Source organism: Planococcus citri, chromosome 1 (assembly GCF_950023065.1).
Source record: "Planococcus citri chromosome 1, ihPlaCitr1.1, whole genome shotgun sequence".
Classification (NCBI taxonomy): domain Eukaryota; kingdom Metazoa; phylum Arthropoda; class Insecta; order Hemiptera; family Pseudococcidae; genus Planococcus; species Planococcus citri.
The window spans coordinates 10184613-10205747 of NC_088677.1; the positions used below are offsets into that span (position 1 = coordinate 10184613).

The 21135-nt window shown below is 35.3% G+C and overlaps 2 protein-coding genes across 2 annotated transcripts in view; both read left to right on the top strand.

Moving 5' to 3' along the window:
• LOC135847388 (inactive dipeptidyl peptidase 10-like) overlaps positions 1-21135 on the top strand; it is a 601135-nt gene that overhangs the window by 67561 nt on the left and 512439 nt on the right. The window lies entirely within an intron of this gene.
• On the top strand, positions 1075-6331 carry LOC135847241 (uncharacterized). Its single transcript, XM_065366693.1, has 2 exons — positions 1075-1192; positions 2862-6331. The coding sequence occupies exon 2, from the start codon at positions 3492-3494 to the stop codon at positions 5013-5015; it is 1524 nt and encodes a 507-aa protein (XP_065222765.1). The 5' UTR covers positions 1075-1192; positions 2862-3491; the 3' UTR covers positions 5016-6331.

The following is a 21135-nucleotide window of genomic DNA, read 5'->3' on the forward strand; positions in this document are numbered from 1 at the left end:
TTGGCGCCCTGTAAAAAATTTTGAAAATTATTCATTTCGGGTCAGAATTCTTGTAAGCAATCCTAAATAACCCCATTTTTAAATAATCCTTTCTCAGTCTCTTTGTTTGTAGCCTCCAGTTGAGAAAAAAAATGATTTTGAAAAAGCATCAAAAGGTACATGTATGGAAATTTTTTCAGAATTTTAAATGGTAGTTCCCACTTACAGCGCCATAATGAGATTTGAACTTTTAGTTTCAAAGTTCAACTTTCAACTTTTGAAAATTTCAAAATGCTTAAAACGTTCAAAATGTAATGCCTTTTCGAACTGTGAAATCAGTATTGATCAAAACATCATAGCTTTGGAGTAGTGCGCTGCAGAAGTTGAGTAACTCGAGACGATGTGAAAATAATTGAAGCCTCCCCCCCTCCCACCGACACTCTGAGGCGGCCGGCACCAATCTGATTGCGGATTTCTTACTTATTGGGTGGGTAGACATTGTGAAAAAATTGAGCGAAATCGAAGCACTACGTTGCTCGAATTGAGGTGGAACGATCCAGCGAGCGTATTGATTAACATACTTATTTTGAACCGCTGAGTTTGAATGTTGACTAAATTTTTTCAATCTAAACCCCTCTGATGTTCCCTCATCAAACTCAGAGCTCTAAAACATGATCAAAAAATCAAAAATTGAAAATGACAGGTGACGTCTCGTTTGTTACGTTTTTTTAGTGTGCAGAGTTCAAGTATAGGTTTTTTTTTAGTCAAGGCACCTCAGTGTCCCCTTCCATTAAATTGACCTAATTAAGTATAAATTTTGTTGAAAAAATGATTGATTTCCTTTTTAGTAGTTTTTTACGAGTAAAAAAATTTTGATACTTTTTTTTGATCCAGTTTGTATGACGCCTGATGCCATTTCCCTCCTCATCTGTGCTCAATACAATGCAAATAATTTCACCAGTGAATCTCTAATTTTTTTTTTTTTTTTTTTGTTATCTAGTGTTGGTCATAACCTAACTGTCCCCACTCTGTACTTATTGTGTACCTAAATCTAATTTCTGATTTGATATGTGGTTTATCGACAATGATAGGATGCCTTAATCCGCTTATACATTTTATTCGTTTCAAATTTAATAGAGTGTTGACTGTTGAAGTTAGTACATGATATTTAATTTTTGAGGTGATCATCTGATTTTTGATAGGTACGTTGCAAGTAAGTACAACATTTTAATTTTCTTAATTTAAATTATCGTTTGAAGAATTATCTGGGATCTTCATGGTAGTATAGGTTTGGGCTCACTGAAATGCAACTGATGTCGAGCCATAATTTTGAAACGACTTATCATACATATAGCCAACACTTGTACCAAACGAATGAATCCCTCCCGAACTCAAAAGCCTAATTTGTCCTCCCTCCAGGCTACTTTTTCCATTTACTTATTGAACCACCCTCATTAGCAATTTTAATGTCAATTTTCAGCAATTTTCAAGTTGTGTACTTAACACACGAGTACATCGCTAAAAGATCAAAAAAGCGTGTTTCGAAAACATTTTGTGTACGTTATTGAGACTCCCCTTGGACTTTTCGTTCGACAATTTTTTTGACCATTTTATTCTGAATTAATGAATCCAATCATTCCATTTTCACTCTCAGCACGATGATTTTGCTTTTTGAACTTTTTTTTGGTGTCACAAAATTCACTACTGTCAATGATTTTTATTACGAGTACCTACCTACTTTTGGAGGAACTTGAAGATTTCTGGAAAAAATGTATATTCTGCCAAAAACTTTCCGTATTTATGTAAAAATGAAAAGTTGAAAAAAATGTTTTATCTTTGAAATTCAAGCTTGGCAGTAAAAATACTAAGTTTATCTGGGATCTGTATACAGAGTAGTGTTTATTATGATAACGTGGCAGGAAATGATATTACGAGTACTTTACTAATCACATTGGAAATGCGATGTTGGATTAGTTTAAAGCGGAATACAAAAATGATAGGAATTGACACCAAAATGATCAACTGTATTTTATTGCGATACTAAGTCATTAAATGAGAAAAAATGAATTAGAAGTTTAAAAACAGGAAACGTCGTTTCCTTCAATTCTTATAATTTTGTAAAGGGCTATAGGTGGATATACGTATGGTGAATTTGTCCCCGAGAGCTTCAGGGTTGATATTTGCCTGGAAGGTGGGTACCCTTGAGCACCTTCCGCCAGGAAAGTTTCAGACCCCCAGACCCTCCGTTTTTGAAAAACTCATGTGAACCGATTTTTTCAATTTTTTAGTATGTTGTAAACATCCATATAAGAGGTATCCCCACAAAAATGTTCACCCCCTCCCCCCATATTTTCCCCTCAAAATGGAGTTTTTTTCATCTTTGTTTACCTGTTTTAGCGAAGACCATGATTCGGCACAAAAAGTGGGAATAGCATTTTTGACTCCTAAAAAACATATCGATGGCTTGGTATAAAAACCTCGTTAGTCTAAAACGCACACTAACGCTCTATATGGTAAAAAGTACGGCAAAGTGAAATTAATTTTAATTTTCCGCAAAAATAGCACTTTGAAATTTTTTTACCATTATAAATGCCTCCGTTATAATACATGAAATTAACTTCTGCCGTGAAAAAAAAACGCGAAAGGTTATGGTCACTTTAAAAAGGCATAAAATTATCAAAATTTATTTTATTTATCATTTTTTTTAGTTTTTGAGCCAATTTTTCGATATTTTTGAACTTTTCCTCACAAAAAAAGCCCTGCCCAGATGTAATTTTTTATGTAACAATAAAATTTATAGTCATTACTGTAACCAAAGTAGAAAATGTAGTAGAATTCAAGGAAATTTCCACAGCTCTTAATACTTACTATTTTTTTTTCAGTCAGCAAATAGGTATCTGCACGGAATTCAACTCGGTGGCCTTCATATTATCCGAATCCAGGAAAAATGTGGGAAAATTCGAGGAAATCTTTATCACTTTTATTCTTGATCGTTTTTCAATCAGCAAATGCGCCGGATTCCAGTCAAGGGACACACTTGAGTACAACTACTTCATCAAGCAATGCATTCCTGTTTGACAGAAAACTGGATGAAAAATTTGAAAGAGAGCCGAATAAGTATTGGTCGGTTAGTAAAGCACGAGAAGCTGTTATAAAACAAGATTGGGATTGCGGAACTCCGCTGAAAAAAATTATGAAGGCTGGATCTTATGAATTTGAAAATGATACTTACAAGACTACTGATGAAACACAAATTGCATATAATTGGAGAAAAAGTGATGATGATTTCGGTAGATGTTTATGCCTAGCAGCGAATGACTTACGTGTAGTCATCAAAGAGTTGGCTAAATCACTCAAATATGGAAATTGGTCAGTTGTTGCTGATGTGGCAAAAAAACGTCCTGATTTTGAAAAGAAAATTAAAAAGTATATGAATCGTGCAGAGGTCTTCATCAATCTGGTGATTGAATTTGTCAAAGAAACTATACCATTTAACGAGAAAACCAACCAATATGAAAGTAGGTCTAATTAAGTGGAAAAACGCATGGTACAATTTGTTACAATTTTCAATCACATTTCCTAGCTTATTGGCTCATTATATGATGGTTCCTTATAAATTACGTGAAATACCATCTAAAAAAATTACAACAAACATATTAAAAATTATTCCAACACCATTTAAAAGTTTATTATATGATCTTGATAGTGTAAAAGTAAGAAGAATATTTGGACCATGGCTCATAGCTCAGATCTACGATTTGAGGTGTGATGAAACAACGTATAAGAAAAACATAATCGACGACGGCAAAGTGTATGGAAAAATCATGAAAGACCTAATATTACCTTATAGTGAGGTTGGTTTTGGTTCAGGACTTCATCGTGATGGAACATATATATCTCACCGAACGTTTCTTAGTTTTGGAGACTTGAAACAGATGTGCTCGAGTGATACTATGTATGCTTATTTATTTGACAAAAACTTGGCTAATAAGCCTACACCACCAGTGCACTGGAAGAGAGTATCATCACTTCTACTTCATCCCAATATTAATCGTGGTCCTCCTGGTATACTAACCCTCAGCACCGATTTTTACTCTGATAGTGATCCGAAAGCATCATTGGGTGGTAAAATCATGCCACTAGCTCGAATTTTGCGCATCAATACACCAAAGTGCAGATTTTTTGTGCGAGGTGTGACAGCAGGTCTTGGATTCTTTGAGGCTACAGATTTCAATAACAACATGTATTCCCAGTATTGGGTTCAATCCCGTATACCTTACAGCGCCGAATCCAATACTCGAATTCCGGATTTTAAATACGCCTATGGTTTGATATTTTCCACAAATCACGACAATTACATTAAGCTACAAACTTACGACACTAAGACAAAGGGTTATTATTTGTCGTATTATCCCACCAAAAATTCGTGGAGCATTGTTGGTAGTTTAGGCCTCACAGAGGAAACTTGGCAAGATTTTCTTCTACAAAACTACGAAATACAAGAATATGGCAAATATCGTGTATACGAGCATATTCGTTACTCACATCGTAATAAAACGCATGTGGTCATAGATTTAGAAATTGATAACCGCAAAGGAGACAAAGAATTGGGTATTCGGTACAGTTTGGTCGATGTAGACCCTCATAAACTTCAACAAACTAAACACGAACTGCAAGTTTTGAAAATTCCAACGGGGAAAATTGCGCGATTGCAGCATATTGTCAACTTGCAGAATTGTACTATTAAGACAATTCTGGAAGAAAAACTTCAGCGTAATCCAATGTGGCGAGATTTTGATGCTGGCAAGACAATATTACCTTTGGATGAATTTGAGAACAGCGTTGAGAAATGGACTTTTAATACACAAACCAATGTAGTGTCGTCGTTGGTATCTGGTGTACATTATATGTGCGCTGCTCCTCTGCCAGATGAGGAGGAACGTGAGTCGATTCGTGATGGTACATTTGTCTTTGATGCTAAGGATAGAAATGCGTATGTATACAAGAAATCAAATATTCTGATATTCTTCAACTAACCAGTTTTCTTGGGTGTATTTTATTTTTCATATTTTACTTATGCTTCTTGTCAGAGCTCAGATCTAACTGAATCTATTATTTGAAATTGAAAGTTACTTAATTTGTATTATAGATAATTTTTATAAACAAAAAAGGTACCTAGGGAGATATCCTACAAAAGGGTGAAATTGAGGTAGAAAACTGAAAATTGGGTTACCCTACCTATACCTATTTGTTAGGTTCTTCCAATACAATTTTTGGAAGTTTCAGGGAACCAGGTTCTTGGATTTTACAATTTTGTAAGAATTACAATGAAAAAAAAAAAACAAAATGAAATCGACTTTGTGATCCTTCATCTGATCGATTTTAATTTTTCGAAAATTTCATCTCTCATATTGAGATCCCTACTAAATTTTTATTTACAGATCTAAAACATTTAAAAATCCGCTGGAGGTTCCAAAATAACTACTAAGCAACTAATCAATTTTGAAAGCCCTAAATACATTTTGAATCGAATTTTCACTTTTTGTTTCATTGAGATCCCAAACTGTTCAGAAAGGCCACAATGACGAGGTATATCCGAGTTTACAGGTATTAAATTTTATTTCAATCCTTTCTCATGTCAATTTTCCCTCACGGGTAAAATCCAAAAATTCATCGAAGGCTCCAAAATGGCTCTGTAAATTACCAAAATCAAACCGGTAGGTCGAAAAATAGGCCAGATCCAAACCAAATGTTAGCTTTCTACCTCAAAAATGGAATTGAATTTTTAAAAATTTATCAAAAAATAGAAAAAATAAAATTGAGCGTCAGAAGTGTGACTTAGTGGTAAGTATGTTTCTGAATATCTACGTCGGATCAACAATTCTTCTACTGATTGAGATACCTATTCCTACCTTCTTTGTATATACCTACCTACCGATATAATGGGTGCCAAAAATGATGATTAATTGAACGTACCTAGGTAAACCTTTTTATCATCTATCCTAATCAAATAAGTATAATTTATTTTTTACGTTTTTTTTTTCAAGTTTTATTTTTATTAGATCACATACCTAGTTCTTAGAGCTTCTAGGTTGGTAAATAGTTTTGGGAATATTTTTGGAAATGATGATTGAAAAAATAATCCGTTTACCTATCACTTATATTGATCTTTTTTATTCACATAAGTAGGTATTGGTTGGAGAATTACTTGCATATTTAATTTTTTATAAGAGAATAAATTTCAACTAATTGAGTAGGTACTTTATATCTATATATTTCTTCAGGTGGTTTATTTTATGTTTATACCAATTATATTAATTTGTTTTGTTTTCTTCAAGATTTTGGCCTTTTATTGAAATAAATATCATAATATCATTATACTGTTCTTTTTCAATGATTTGTAACAAGGTAACATTTGTTGAGGATTGTCCTCTTTTTTTTTTTGGAATTTATTCACCTGCGAAAAAACAAATTAGATGATGGGAAGCTAACTCAGCGAGTTATTTGATTTCAGTTCATTAAAAATGATTTTTTTTAAAAAACCTTGGGTATACATACTCTCCGTCTTTACAAATAAGTTCGTTTCAAAATTGTTAAAAAATTAGGGCAAATTCGCCATAAAAGTAATTTCGAAAGGCGGAAATGATAATTCGAACTTTCTGAATACTCGAATACCTAAGTTTCATTTGCAGGTAGAGCAAGTAAGCATACTCTCTAAATTTAAAGCAGTCAAATTTCACTGCTTAGCAGTCACGACATTTTGCCTTTTTAAAGCAGTAGTTTTTTTTACTGCAAAACAGTGAAAAAAACTACTGCTTTAAAAAGGCAAAATGTCGTGACTGCTAAGCAGTGAAATTGACTGTTTCAAATTTAGAGAGTATAGAAATGAATTTTAAAATAGTTTGAAAATATTTGGGATGGACAGAACAGAACCGTTAATTCAACAAGGAGGTTTTTTTCTTGTTTGATAACTATTGATATTTTCAAGTCTAGAATTCAAGTCAAACAGCAAGACTTTGAAAACCTCAGCGAAAATCAGCTCACCTTATAAAAAGTAATCATGCGCGACAGTTTTTGGTAGTTTTTTCAAATTTGGAATTCTAAACATTGAATTAACTTGAACAAAAAACATATCCATGTTTTAATGTACTTAGGTACCTACCTACTTTCCTTGGAGAGAAGACTTTACACTCATTTTTTTGTATTGTACTTCATTTAAAATGTCAGAACTCGAATACAAAAATTCACCCACAAAATCTCGACCAACCACACCATTTTATACTTCGAATAAAACTTATCAAAATATGAAACTTCTTTCAGATGCGGATCGGATTTCCTTTATGTAACACAGTAAAAAGACAAAAAAAAAACAAGCAAAATTTCCTCTTCGATAGTTTACGTACATAGAACGAAAAGATCAAAATTGGTTAACGAAACTGCACCATAAATAGGATATGTTACATTCGAGAATGCTATAGTGGAAAATTACCAGATTGAGAAATAAAATAAGACCTAATACGAGACGTACGATCTCCTACGAAGCAATAAATTTCCAATCATTTTCCATCATAAAATCTGCCATATACTCAAATGATACACGACAACCCTTTGGGCTTACGTTTTCTCCGATACGATAAACAAAATGTATAATATGAATAAAATATCCGCATCTGAAACTAGGTAGTTTGTAGTTTAGGTAAGTATAATGTTACCTACCTATCATAACGATGAGAGGCGACCACGTAGAATAATATGCTAAATAAATGTCTGCGTAGAGGTATTGTAGGTACCTAAGTTAGGTACATATTTGGGTAAGCCTTTATGAGGTGTAAAGGTCACCTTTATTTTTCGGAAATTTGTAAACGATACTGGTCAAGGCCCGCAGTATTCAATTTCATTTGAATAATCACGTTAGGTAGTTAAATAAACCAAAACCAAATAAAATGCATATAAGATAGCATTTTGTAAGCAGCGCAAATTCGTTTAAATTATTTCACAGGCTTATTTGCAGGAAACGTGCCGAGCACTTTTATTAGTTGGTACCGAAGGAAGAGGTACGTAAAAAGAAATCGAGATGGTGAGCTTTGAAACTATAGTGCTATGCTAACGACGTCATAATTTATAAAAAATATGTCGTGAAAAGGGATTCTCTAGGCTGATACGAACCTTCAACACTACTCATCTCTGTAATGTCCCGCGTGTGCTTCTGCGACAATTTATTCGTTGGGCATTCTTTTCTCTGAATGTTGTCGTCGGCATGTGAGCATCGTACTGTCTGCTCTTTTTTTCCTACCCCTTGCTCTCTTCTGCACCCTTTGACATGGTTCTCGAGTCTAGCTATTTGGACGATGAAAATTATTTGCTGGGTTATGTACCTCACTTTACAGTAGATATATGCGAATATCGTTAGGTTTCGAGATAAGTTTTTTATGGTGCATTTTTTTTCTCTAATGATTTGATATAGTTATGCTGCAATATTGTCTGGGTAAATTTTCGATGACACTTTTATAATATTATTCTCACATCATCATCCTAATTTGTTTCAAAATTTTTAAAGAGACAAGAAATCACAAAAAATAACATTTTTTTTTTTAAATGACCAAACAGATAAAATTCTATAACACTTGTTTTTCAAGAATCGAAAAATAGGAAAAAATTTGACCACCTTGAAAAATAACATCGAGTAAAAATATACATCTCACTTACACGAGACCACAAAAAAAAATACAAATAAAAATAAAAGAAAGCTATCTTTTTATCATTGTATTTTCTCATACATTATTTCCTTTTCGGGGTAAAATCGGCTTATATTAAACCGCATTGACTTTCGTAAGGCAAACTTGCCGACAACTTTTTCAACAAATAACTTGGGTGTAGCTGAATCCACACCGCCAGATGTTTCGTGAAACGTTTTTCGTATATTTTGAAACAAATACGCGCGTTATGAAGATTAACTTTTCGACGATAGAGGGTTAGCAGGCGGGGTGGGCGTCGACACGACGAAACAACTCAGTCAAGAAATCTCATTTTAAAATTAAACATTAAAATCGACCAAGAAGAATGAAATTGAAAAACTTCAAAAAAATGAAAAATGTAGCATAGCAAAACAGTATCTACCGAAATTACACGTAAAATATATAAGGCGAAATTCTGATATCGAAAAAACAACAGTTCCAGCTGTATTATTACCAAAAAAAAATCAACTCGAAAATAAATAGCAATGCAAAATGAACTCGTGAAAAAAAATTCCGAAAAGTAGGTACCTCTATCTAAAACGTATAAGTAGGTAGGTAGTTTATGTTGTAAATATAAAATTTTAACGTTTTAAATAACAAAATTCGCATAAAGAAGAGTCGAGAGTATAAAAAACAAAGCATTATAAAGCAAAGAGAAAAAGATGTTAATAATTGTGTGGAAAAATTCACAGCTCGTGCTTTGTAGAAAGGTATACGAGTAAAAAGTTTCTAACCATGTGAAGTGGTAAAATATAACGCTTCTAATTACTCATCGCCAAGTACCTACCTTATGTTATTGAAGGAAAAATTTGCTCGTAATTCAAGTTGAGAGAGTTATTACTCGTGAAATTACACGTAGCATACTAATCTGCCACGAGAAGAGAGTTTTTCATCCGATAAACATACCAAGCTAAACACGCGATTATTTTTTCCATATTGTACCTGGTTTTACGCTCTTAACGTATCGTACGAGGACTCTTTCCTATTGAGTTCACTTTCGACTAAAAATGATAATTCACCCGTTTAAAAATAACGCTTCGATGGAGTCACAAGTGCACTGCAAATCGAACGATACGGGTTTTAACCTTTCTTCTTCTTTCCTGTTCGATTGCGAGAGAGAGAGAAAAAAAACTTGGCTATTATAGAGATTCTTCAGTTCAACCATGCTTTAGTAGAAACAATCGTCGATAAAAAGAAAGTGAAAACGTTTCATGTGAGGATTTTCCGTCCATTAAAAAAAAGTTTTTTCAGGAATGGGGCTTCTCACAATAAAAGAACTTTTTGAACTATCTATGGCATTCTATGATTTGAACGAGATAACCTAGCTGGATCAAAAGAGTATGTTTTGAACACCCGGTAACCGGAATTTCACGAGCTAGATCTCATTTTTTTTTATTTTTAAAGAATTTTGTAAATTTTAAAAATTCAAAAAAGCCTTGTCAAGAGTCATTTTCTAATTTTTTCACGAAGCACAAATTTTTTCGAGCGGAGTGAACCAATTTATTAATGATTACTTGGTTCGATTGAACTCCCTTACATCAGCAAGTAGATCAAAGGTCAAGCAAAAATTTATCACCTGTTAAAATTTCAAGTGCTTTTTTTTTTTTTGGTTTTCCTATCATACTGCACCTCGAAACTGCTCATTTCTTCTAAACACCAACCTCACCAGCAGCTCAGACCACCTCGCGCTCACTTCACCCTACATGGCCGAAAGTCCCAAGCCCAAAAACCTGAAACCCACAACTCATGCGGGGACAACTCGCACAAGGGATCCTCAGCCCCGGGAGAAGGTGCCGAGAATTTTAATTTATTTATTTTTTGTTTATTTCACTTCTGCCTCTTGGTAGAGGCACCCAGCAGTGGGCCAAACTCGGTGGCTACTGACGAACGGTGTCTTGCCTCTGGACAGCAAGGTTTGCAGCAGAGTGTGGTTCTACCTGGAACAGTTCAACATCAGATAGCATATAATTAAGTACTTAACACATAAACATAACGCATAAACATATTTACAAATACAACAAGAGACTTCGTACATGGGAATGCTTCCCTAGGGTACTGGAGAAGAGACTCCGAAAAACAACAACATACTGCAGACAACGAGAGACTTAACAATGATGAGAGACAGAAAGGCTTCACCTAACAAGAGGCTTCAAAAACAACGAGAGACTTCCCTAAGCCCCACAATGGCCGCCTAAGAGCTTTGGATAGCGACGAGTCCCAATCCCAAATGACCTCTGTTGCGTATCCACATGCCATCAGGACGCGAACGGCAAACAGCGTGAAACCCGAAGATGGACTCCGTCGACTGACACGCTGGTTTGACGATGAGTAACCCCGAATAACACCAGAAGCCAAGGGACTGGGCCCGCTGCCTGGAGAGATGGAATGAAGGAAAGGATGTAGACACACCGATGATCCAGCACAATGCACACCAAACAAGGCACACCAAGACAAGCCACCCCATAACAGCCCGACTTGGACCGTGTCTCCTCCTTCGGAAAGGTACGAGGGTCGTAACCATCGATTCCAGTTATGCATGACCTACCCTTACCCAATTGACAACGAAAAACGCGATCCGCTAGCGAAAACGCTGGCGGATAGCTAGTTTGTCCTAAAAAGTCGCTAGCGTTTTCGCTTTTCGCCATTAAAAACGCTATCTGGAGTTCTTTTCACATGGCGGAAATGACAGCGGATAGTGAAAACGCTACTGCCAGTTTTTATCACAGAGCATTTTTGTGGGTGAAAAGCGAAAACGCTGGCGTTTTTGAGAGCGAAAAGCGAAAACGCTATTTCAGGTATTAATTTACTTCAGCATTTCGCTTTTTCGCTGGCGTTTTTGTGATGCATGTTAGAATTTGGAATAGTTTAGCTGCGAAAACATCTTTTAACGTTTTGCTGTTGAATTTTTCGAGGAAAGGAACTTGAATTAAATAATTAATTCTAAAATGGATTTAAATTTAGAAGGTTGAAAAACTTTAATTTTGATGCTTCATTCAACAGAGTTGAAAAATTTCATTTTTTTCCATCTCCCTCCCTGAAAAATTTTATTTATTGAGTCTTTAGTTTTGGATAAAAATAAAATTACAGTTTTCTGACTAAAAAATCCAAGGAATTAGGAATTAGCCGATAATGCGAATTTCAAAGCTCTATCCTTTTTTTGAGAGGATTTTGTGTGCCTTTAAATTCAAGTGAAACTGTTGTCCATTTATTACAATTTTTTGGGACTAAAATTTGAAGATTGTTTTTGACTCAAAAACACCTGAAAATTTTGACTGGTATGTACCCCAAATCGCTTGTCTTTTCCTCTTCATGATTGTGTGGATATATGTGCTTAGGTATGCGATTAAGTAAGTACATATCTTTTTTTTAGTGTGAAGCACTTTCAGTTTAAGAAACCCATGAAAAGCAGCATGTTTTTCTTTTTGCTGGAAATGTTTCACAAATGATCAATTTCTTTTTTAAAAAAATATTTCACTATCATAAACATATCACATACTGTTCAAACACATCTCAAAAAATTTGAAAAATTATTGGCTACACATACATATGTTTGGGTGGATAAATTTCTCGAAATTGATCAAAAAAAAATTACCTCCCTGAAGGAGAATCGATTGCCATATATGTTTAATTTAATACCAATTTCTAAACCTGGACTAGTGGTGTACTCCTGTAAATGAAGTTGACAAACATCCCTTACAACAGTACCAGATACGCGGGGTAGGAGGAGATCAGCAAGAACCAAAGACATCCCAGAGAAAGTAGAGAAGAAAACCGGTTCCATCACTCTTTAGTTGAAGATAATGACTTTTCTGTGCAACTACAACATACTACCTAGTACCTAGGCGCCTACCCTACACATTCATGTAGTTTTGTCACAAAAGGAATCTTTTTCTTTTGTTTGGTTACTTGTTCCAGCTACACATTACCCCCTACAGTGAATAGCATACCTTGTAGAGTGTTTTCGCTATCTGCTAGCGGAAACGCTATAGCGAAGTGGTCCTAAAAAGTCGCTAGCGGAAACGCTCTCATATTTTGTCACTAGGGTAGCACCAGTGTGAAAACCACATAGACAGTAAAGGATGTTACATAAGAATTTGAAGAAAGGAAAGACATAAAGCCAACAACAGTAGATTGTTGTTAGGTAGTTCCCTAACTAGGAAGAGGACCAAGTACAGCCAAGCCTTGCATAACCCGGAAGTTCACCACCCTGGGGTCTCAGCCCCCTCCCCAGTTACCCTAGTTGAGACACTAGCCACTGACTGAGTCAGCTAATCTTCACCCATCATTACCTGCGATGCGGCGTGTAGGCGAGCTTCGTACTCCATGTTGAATCTTTTTAGTCATTCAATCAGCTCCTTGGCAAAGGTTCGAATTCTTTGCTGATGGCAATCTTCCTATTTGTACGGTTGATGAAATTGTACTTAGAAGTGATGAACAAGGATTCTGGACAGTCATACACAATGTGTTCATTTTTCTGTTCTAGACCCCCACACGGGCATTCGTGACTGAATGTGCGATTAATGGTGTATAGATAATACCTGAATTCGCCATACCCCGTCAGGATTTGGGATGACCAATAATTGCATGCAACGTCTGGTGCTTGTAGCCTATCCGAGATATTAGGAAACATAGTCTTCATAAAAGCGTCATAATTATCCCAGTTCTTCTGCCACAACCTGATGGTATGCTTTCTCAGCCTATCCTTAACCTCCCTAAGTGCTAAAGTGCGTTTTTCGATTTTTGGTGAATTTTTGAAAATCAAGTTTAGGCCAAAAATGAGGGAAAAATCAAAATCTAACCAAATTGACGAAGAAAGCTGAAACTTGGGATATACCCTATTTTTGACATGCCAAATCGACTGGAAACCGTTTCAAGCCGTTTTGAGCAGTTCTGGAGCATCCAGCAGATTTTTGAAACTCAAAATTTCCACAAAATTTCACCACAATGGAGTTGGAAAGTCAAAATTCATTCTGCAAACTAATTTCAATACGCTACGAAGTCGTCTGCTGGAGGATTTCAAGTCGTTTTGGAACCTCCAGCAACTTTTTGAAAATTCCTGGAGCCTCCATTAGATTTTTGAAACGTTAAGTTTTCACAAAATTTCATCAAATGGAGATGAAAAGCTGAAATTTACTCTACACTCCAATTTTAACACCCTCTGAAGACGACTTCAGTTGGGTTCAAATCATTTTGGAGCCTCTCGCGACTTTTTGAAAATTACTGAAGCCTCCAGTAGATTTTTGGAACTTGAGATTCCCGTAACATTTCACCAAATAGAGTTGGTAAGCTGAAATTACTTCGCAAAGTAATTTCAATACGATATGAAGTCGACTACATGGTGGTTTCAAATAGTTTTATATGATTTTGAAGCTTCCAGCTACTTTTTGGAAATTTCAATTTTCCAAAAAACACCATGCGAGCTCTCAAGAAGTCGCTGGAGGCTCCAAAGCGACTTGAAATCCACCAGCAGACGACTTCGTAGCGTATTGAAGTTGGTTTTCAGAATATATTTTGACTTTCCAATTCAATTTTGGTGATATTTTGTTGGAATTTCGAGTTTCAAAAATCTGCAGGATGCTCCAGAACTACTCAAAACGGTTTGAAACAGTTTCCAATCGATTTGGCATGTCAAAAATAGGGTGTATCCCAAATTTCAGCTTTCTTGGTCAATTTGGTAAGATTTTGATTTTTTCCTCATTTTTGGCCGAAATTTTATTTTCAAAAATTCACCAAAAATCAAAAAATGGACTTTAGCACTTAAAATTCTGACAGGTGATGAATTTTTGCTTGATCTTTCGATCTATATCTTTGTACGATTTAAAAAATTTCGTGCAAGTCCAATGTTTGAACAAAAATATGCGTATACGGCTAACCTGTCAATCAAAATGGCCGCCATTTTGTAAGTAGGGTCTTTTTTTTGAGGACAAGGGCCAGAAATGTACCTAAGGACTACTCCTTTAAGAAAAAAGTTGTTCCGAAGAAAAAAAGAAATTTAAATCAATTTTTAAAACCCTCCTGGCGCAGAATTCTTCCAATAAAAACCAGAGAGGAAAATGGAATTTATTTTAATTTCAACAACCGAGTAATTGTAAAATGTCCGAATAATGTTCGAATCCAAACCATCACACGGTATGAAACCTCACTTTTACCAGAATGCTCCTGGCGCAGAACTCTTTCTTTGATAATCATGGTAAGAAATCAATAAATGTGACCAATAACGATCATGTAGCCCAAAATTCATTCCTAATCGTAACAAAAATCAAAATTCATTTTTCAAAGTCCTCCTGGCGCAGAACTCCTTCTTTGAAAACTAGGTATGGAAGAAATGAAAACATTTGACCAATGTTGATCATGTTGGCTAAAATCCGTTCCAAAAACCTCGGATTCGAAAAGAACAAAAATTGATATTAATTTTTCAAAGTCCTCCTGGCGCAGAACTCTTTTATTGAAAACCATAATGAGAAATAATTTTTTCAATTTTAACGATCAAGTTTTGAAACATGGTCGAATAACATTACTCTATTTTCAACAGTATTTTCAACTTGTTGCTTATTTTAATGAGATTTGATCAATTTTTTTATGCAAGTTTTACTGATTTTTATGTCAATTTACTTAATCGATTTTTTTCTAAATTTTTTGTCAATTTTTGTTACATTTCAAATAATGCTCGCAAAACTTTGAAAACTGTTCATCATTCTTAATAATTTATTTGATTCTCAATCAATCTTGATTTTTATTCTACATATTTTAATCCAATTTTATCTGGGTGGAGAAGCTCCACGCGGAGGCGGTCCCCCCATTTATTCCAAGTGAAATCCAAATTCGACTAAACTAAATTCAGGTGGTCAATTTGCTCGAAAAAATTCACATTTCATGAAAAAGTTTAAAAATGCTTAGTCCAATAAGAGCTTTTTTAAATTTTCAATTTTTCAAAAATTTATCAACTCCCCTCCCCCTCCCCATGAAAAAGAAAAAATTTGACAAGTGAAATTTTGATAACGGGGCTCGTAAAAAATGACCTTTTCAATCTAACTTTATATTTTCGTTCAAATCTCGGAGTGAAATTTCTGACCACAATCAGGCCAATTTTCCATCAAAATAATATATTTTTGCGGACGAATACGGACGTTGAAAATTTTGCCAAATAGAGAAGGCGTTACAAGTTTTGAAGGCGAATGTTACACGGTCCAAAAAAGCTATATATATTCGACAATGTATACCGTATACAGTATAGGGTCTCTTCCCTAATAAATTTTTTATTGGCAAAGCTTTTACAAATACGCAGTCAAATGCCGAGAAATAATTCATCGAGCGACTTCCGCATCGATGTAGGTTTATACTATAAAATTCCTCAACAGCATCGTTTTAATTAACGAGCAAACATGAAAAAAGATAAATAAAACAACTCGCCCCTCTCTACCTAGCTTGTTCTCCGCTGTGTTCTTTTTTTTTTGGATAGATTAAAGCCAAGTTTATACGTACTATAAGGCCTGATATTTTATAACTTTAAAAATCTGGTAGAAAAATTTTCGAAACGAGCGAGCGTTTGGGATGAAGTTGAAAGTTTTGTGTGTTATAGTTTCGCGTTTTAATTTATCTACGCTCGTATACGAGTAAAGATCGTATTATACGCACTGGTCTGGTCTGCTCTCGGACTATATGAACTTGAAACAAAAAGCCAACAGCTCGAGATATTTTAAAGCGTAAAAAAAATGATCATCTTTTCTTATAGTAAAACGAGCGATGAAACTTTTGCACAGAAATTAATTTATTTTTACACTGCGACTGAATTATATGTACGATGGAGAGAAGAAAAGGGGGTTCAAGATGGGAAACAAATATTATAATAACGATGAGTACTTACATGTAGTAAAAATAAAGTAATCGGAGTGTATTTTTTTCTTCTTTTTTTTTTACGGTACATAAAATAACACTTTATAATGATAAATAACGTTTATTTATCACCCCTTTGACTAGAAATAATGCCAATATCATATAAATATGTAATAAAAGTATGGGGATACACCTTTGTTATCTGCGTTCAACTGTATAAGCCGCGAATACTCGTATCAACTAAAAGGAGTTATTTATACGACTCCATAATTTACGATTTATCGTTCTTCGTACTGTATAATCGTAAATAATCTTTCGAACAATAACCGCAATATCTGGTCGTCTGCCTATATGGATGTGTGGTGTGGTGTCATCTTTTATGGAGGTAGTATTTTTTGCGTTCGTTTGTAGCATGTGGAGATAGTAACTGTTTCGGGGTCAAGATACCCGACCAGGGATAAGTCGTAGTTTGCAAAATTTTAACGATTTTTTAATAAAGGTGTGTACGAAGGGGAAAAGGCACGTTTCTCGGTACTTATTGTCTGTTTGGAGTGTTTTCTTTTTTCATTTTCGGTTTGAGATTCGATCTTCAGTTTTGATTTTTTTTTAAAACTACCAGTAGGTATTCGGTTTCATTTTTTGAATTTTCAATTTCGTTTTCAGTTTTTGATATCTACCTGATTTTCAGTTCTGATGTATGTACTTCATTTTCATAATTTTTCGTTTTAAGACTTTGATTCAATTTCTACAATTCAATTTCAATTTCTGATTTGGTTTCTAAAATTTTGATTTTTTTTTCAATTTCTGATTTTTTTGGCGTTTACTTAAGTACTTGGGTATTTCATTTTTGGATAGTCTCATTTCATTTTCGGACATTTGTTATACTATTTTATTTCAGTTTTCTATTACGTTTTCAGAATAAATACATTTTCATTTTCAGTTTTCGATTTGATTTTCAAGTCATCAACTCATTTTTTTTCAGATCTGGTAAGCTTCAAACTGATTCAGAGCTTGGTATTTGAAAAATTAACAAAATAAATTGATTTTTTCTCACAATTTCCAAAAAAAAGAGGTTTGCGCCAGGAGCATTCTTGTAAAATTGAGGTTAAATCATGTGATTGTTTTTACTCTCACGTTATTCGATCATGTTTCAAAACTTGGTAGTTGAAATTGAAAATTTTATTTTTCCATATGGTTTTTAATACAGAAGTTCTGCATCAGAAGGGCTTTGAAAAATAAATGGAAATTTTTGTTATTTTTGAATCCGAGGATTTTGGAACGGATTTTGGCCAACATGATCAACATTGGTCAAATACTTTCATTTCTACCGTAGTTTTCAAAGAAGAAGTTCTGCGCCAGAGGACTTTGGAAAATGAATATAGATGTTTGTTCTTCTTATAACTGATGTTTTTGGAACAAATTTTGATCCAACTGATCAATATTGGTCAAATTTATCTATCCATGTTATCCATGATTTTTGAAGAAAGAGTTCTGCGCCAGGAGGGCATTGAAAAATGAATGGCCATTTTTGTTATTTTTGAATCCGAGGTTTTTGGAATAGATTTTAGCCAATATGATCAACATTGGTCAGATGTTTTCATCTTTTCTTTAGTTTTCATGGAAGGAGTTCTGCACCAGGAGGACTTTGGAAAATGAATATAGATGCTTGTTCTTCTTGGATCTGGTGTTTTTGGAACGAATAGCGGACGGTGGTCTGTATACACAGTGAACTCGCGACCTTCCACCTGACATCGAAAATGCTTGATAGCAGCAAAAATCGCCAACAGCTCTCTGTCGTAGGTGCTGTACCTCATCTCTGTGCCAGACAGCTTATGAGAGAAAAACGCAAGTGGCTGCAGAACGTCTTTGCAAATCTGATACAGCACTGCGCCAATGGCATAGTCAGAAGCATCTGTCATTAGTACGAGCTTCAACGACTGGTCAGGATGATGGAGGAGGACAGCTGCGGCTAACTTCGACTTGAGCTCCGCAAATGCGGATTCTGCGTCAGGTGTTCACTTAAGTGGCGTTTTATCATTCTTCTTGTTCGTAAGAATGATGGCCTGGAGTTGGCGTTGAACTCCGGCAATGCCTGCCATACAGCGACGATAATAACCCATCATGCCAATGAACCTTTTCAAGCCAGATACTTCTTTAGGCTGAGGGTAGTTGAGGATCGGCTGGACTCGTTCAGGAGAGGGCTGAATACCAGCTGGTGTGATTTTGTAACCGAGGAAATCGACACTTGGCTGACCGTAGACACACTTGCTCAGTTTGATGACTAAGCCAGCAGCTGCTAAACGCCTTAGAACTTCCCTGACGTGTGCCTCATGCTCTTCTGGCAAGTCAGACGCGATCAGAATGTCGTCTATGTAGATATAGACATATGGTAGGTCTCTGAATAGACCATCCATAAATCTCTGAAACGTCTGCTCGGCATTTTTCAAACCAGGAGGCATCAGAGGAAATTCAAATAACCCAAAGGGGGTTATAACGGCAGTTTTTTCGATGTCCAGCAATGCGACTGGAATGCCAGAATAGGCCTAATTTCTCAGGAGGAAGGCGACGTGCCTTAGCTGTGACAGGTTGCCCTTCTGTCTCGATGACATGCTCCATCGTGTGCTTGACATCGCACCTAGGACGGACGTTGGGGCGTGTCAACTCCGGAAATTCAGCAAGGAGTTTGGAAAACTTGGCAGACTGATCAACAGTGCTGAGAGACGTTGCAACAATGTTGATGTTTCTGACTGTACAGCCAGATGACAGCAACGTGGACCCATTGACAAGCCTACCGCGACGCAAGTCAGACAGTAGGTTGAACTTCGCCAAAAAATCTGCGCCAATAATCGGCTGGTCTACGTCAGCAATAACAAAAGGCAGAACAAAGTCACGTTGTAGGCCTTATGTAAAAGTTACCAAATTTATTCATTTTTTCCAATCTTCATAAAAGTGAGTTCTGCGCCAGGAGCATTTTTTTAAAATTGGGGTTTCATCTCGCGATTGATTTTACTCCCACACCACTCAAACTTGTTCCAAAACTGGGTTGTTGAAATTGAAGAAAATTGCTTTCCTTTACGGTTTTCAAAAAAAAGTTTTGCGCCAGGAGGACTTAGAAATACAAATATCAATTGAGGAGGTGGATAGCAAAACTCAATAACTCAATTTTTGTTTTTTTTGGGGGGGAAATTAGGAAAAATTGTCAGGAGGGGAAGGGTGGGGGGTCGAGTTCCGAAATTGGTGTCAAATGAAAGAGGAAGGTGCCACAAATAAAATTTCCACTCAATTTCAAAATTTCGGTCACCTGGGTAAGCACAGTGAGGAAAAGAAAAAAATGTTATTGCGTTTTGAACGCAAAATTTTTTTTTGGTGTTTTTCTGCAAAAAAACGTATTTTTTATTTGAAAAAATTGAAAAATTATAGAAAAAAACTTATGTTCAATCTAGAATTTTCAATAAAAAACAATTAAAAAACTGGAATGTGAAATTCAAACAATTCCTGTGTGTGATATGGCATTCAGAGAGTGGCAACGAAAGCACCATTTTTTAAAGTAACTCCTACCCAACGATTTTCAGTACCCACCCGATGAAAAAAAACAGTGTTACCACATCTGCGCAACTGAAATGTATAAAAAGTAGCGGAGTTATTGCGTTTTGCAAACAAAATCTCATTTTTCAATGCATTTAGCTCTAAAATCAGACTTGTTTTCCTCGATTGCGCTATGATATTCAACTGATGGACAAAATCTGACACCGGGAATTGATTCCTCGTTGAAATTTACATAAGGATAGATATCAAACTCAATTTTCGTAATTTTGGAGTTATTGCGTTTTGCTATCCACCTCCTCAATTATTTTTTCTTGTTGAATCCGACGTTCTTGGAACGTATTTTGATCTACATAATCAACATTGGTCAAATTTATTCATTTCTTCCATGATTTTATAGGAAGGAGTTCTGCGCCAGGAGGACCTCTAAAATTGCAGTCGGTTGGTTTTAACCTCTATCATTCGTCATTGATCATCATCAGTCTTGACTAATAGCAATTTTCTTCAATTCTTGATGTTTTTTATAGATTAATCCACCAACCTTCAACGATTTTTCAACAGTTTCCATCAATTAATAGAGTTTCTTCACCAATTTTTTGTGCCCTTGTTAGGATTAGGAGTGGTCTCGGGTTTGGATCTGTTAGCTTCAGGTATTTACAAAAACATGAAACATGATTTATTTTAGAGAGCAACTCATTTCCTTCGTGAAATTTCAAAAAACGGCGTACTTGTTTTCAAAATTGATCTTACTGTAGGAAGCCGCAGCTTCCCCTGTGACCCCAAATTTTCTAATTTTTCAAGAGCTAGTTTTTATTTGGTAAAAATCCTTCAATATTTTTTTTAGAAATTATTCAAATACTTTCCCAAGAACTCGACAGGATATTTTCCAAGTTTTCAAGTCAGCGTGAAGTAAACCAGCATCAGTCTCGCAGAAGAACTTCATGCGAATTTTAGACAACCCCTCCATCCTCGTGCAACTCTAAAAAAAAACATATTACGTAGCTGTGTATGAAAAAAAAAAAATTAAAAAGGTGCAAATTTTTGA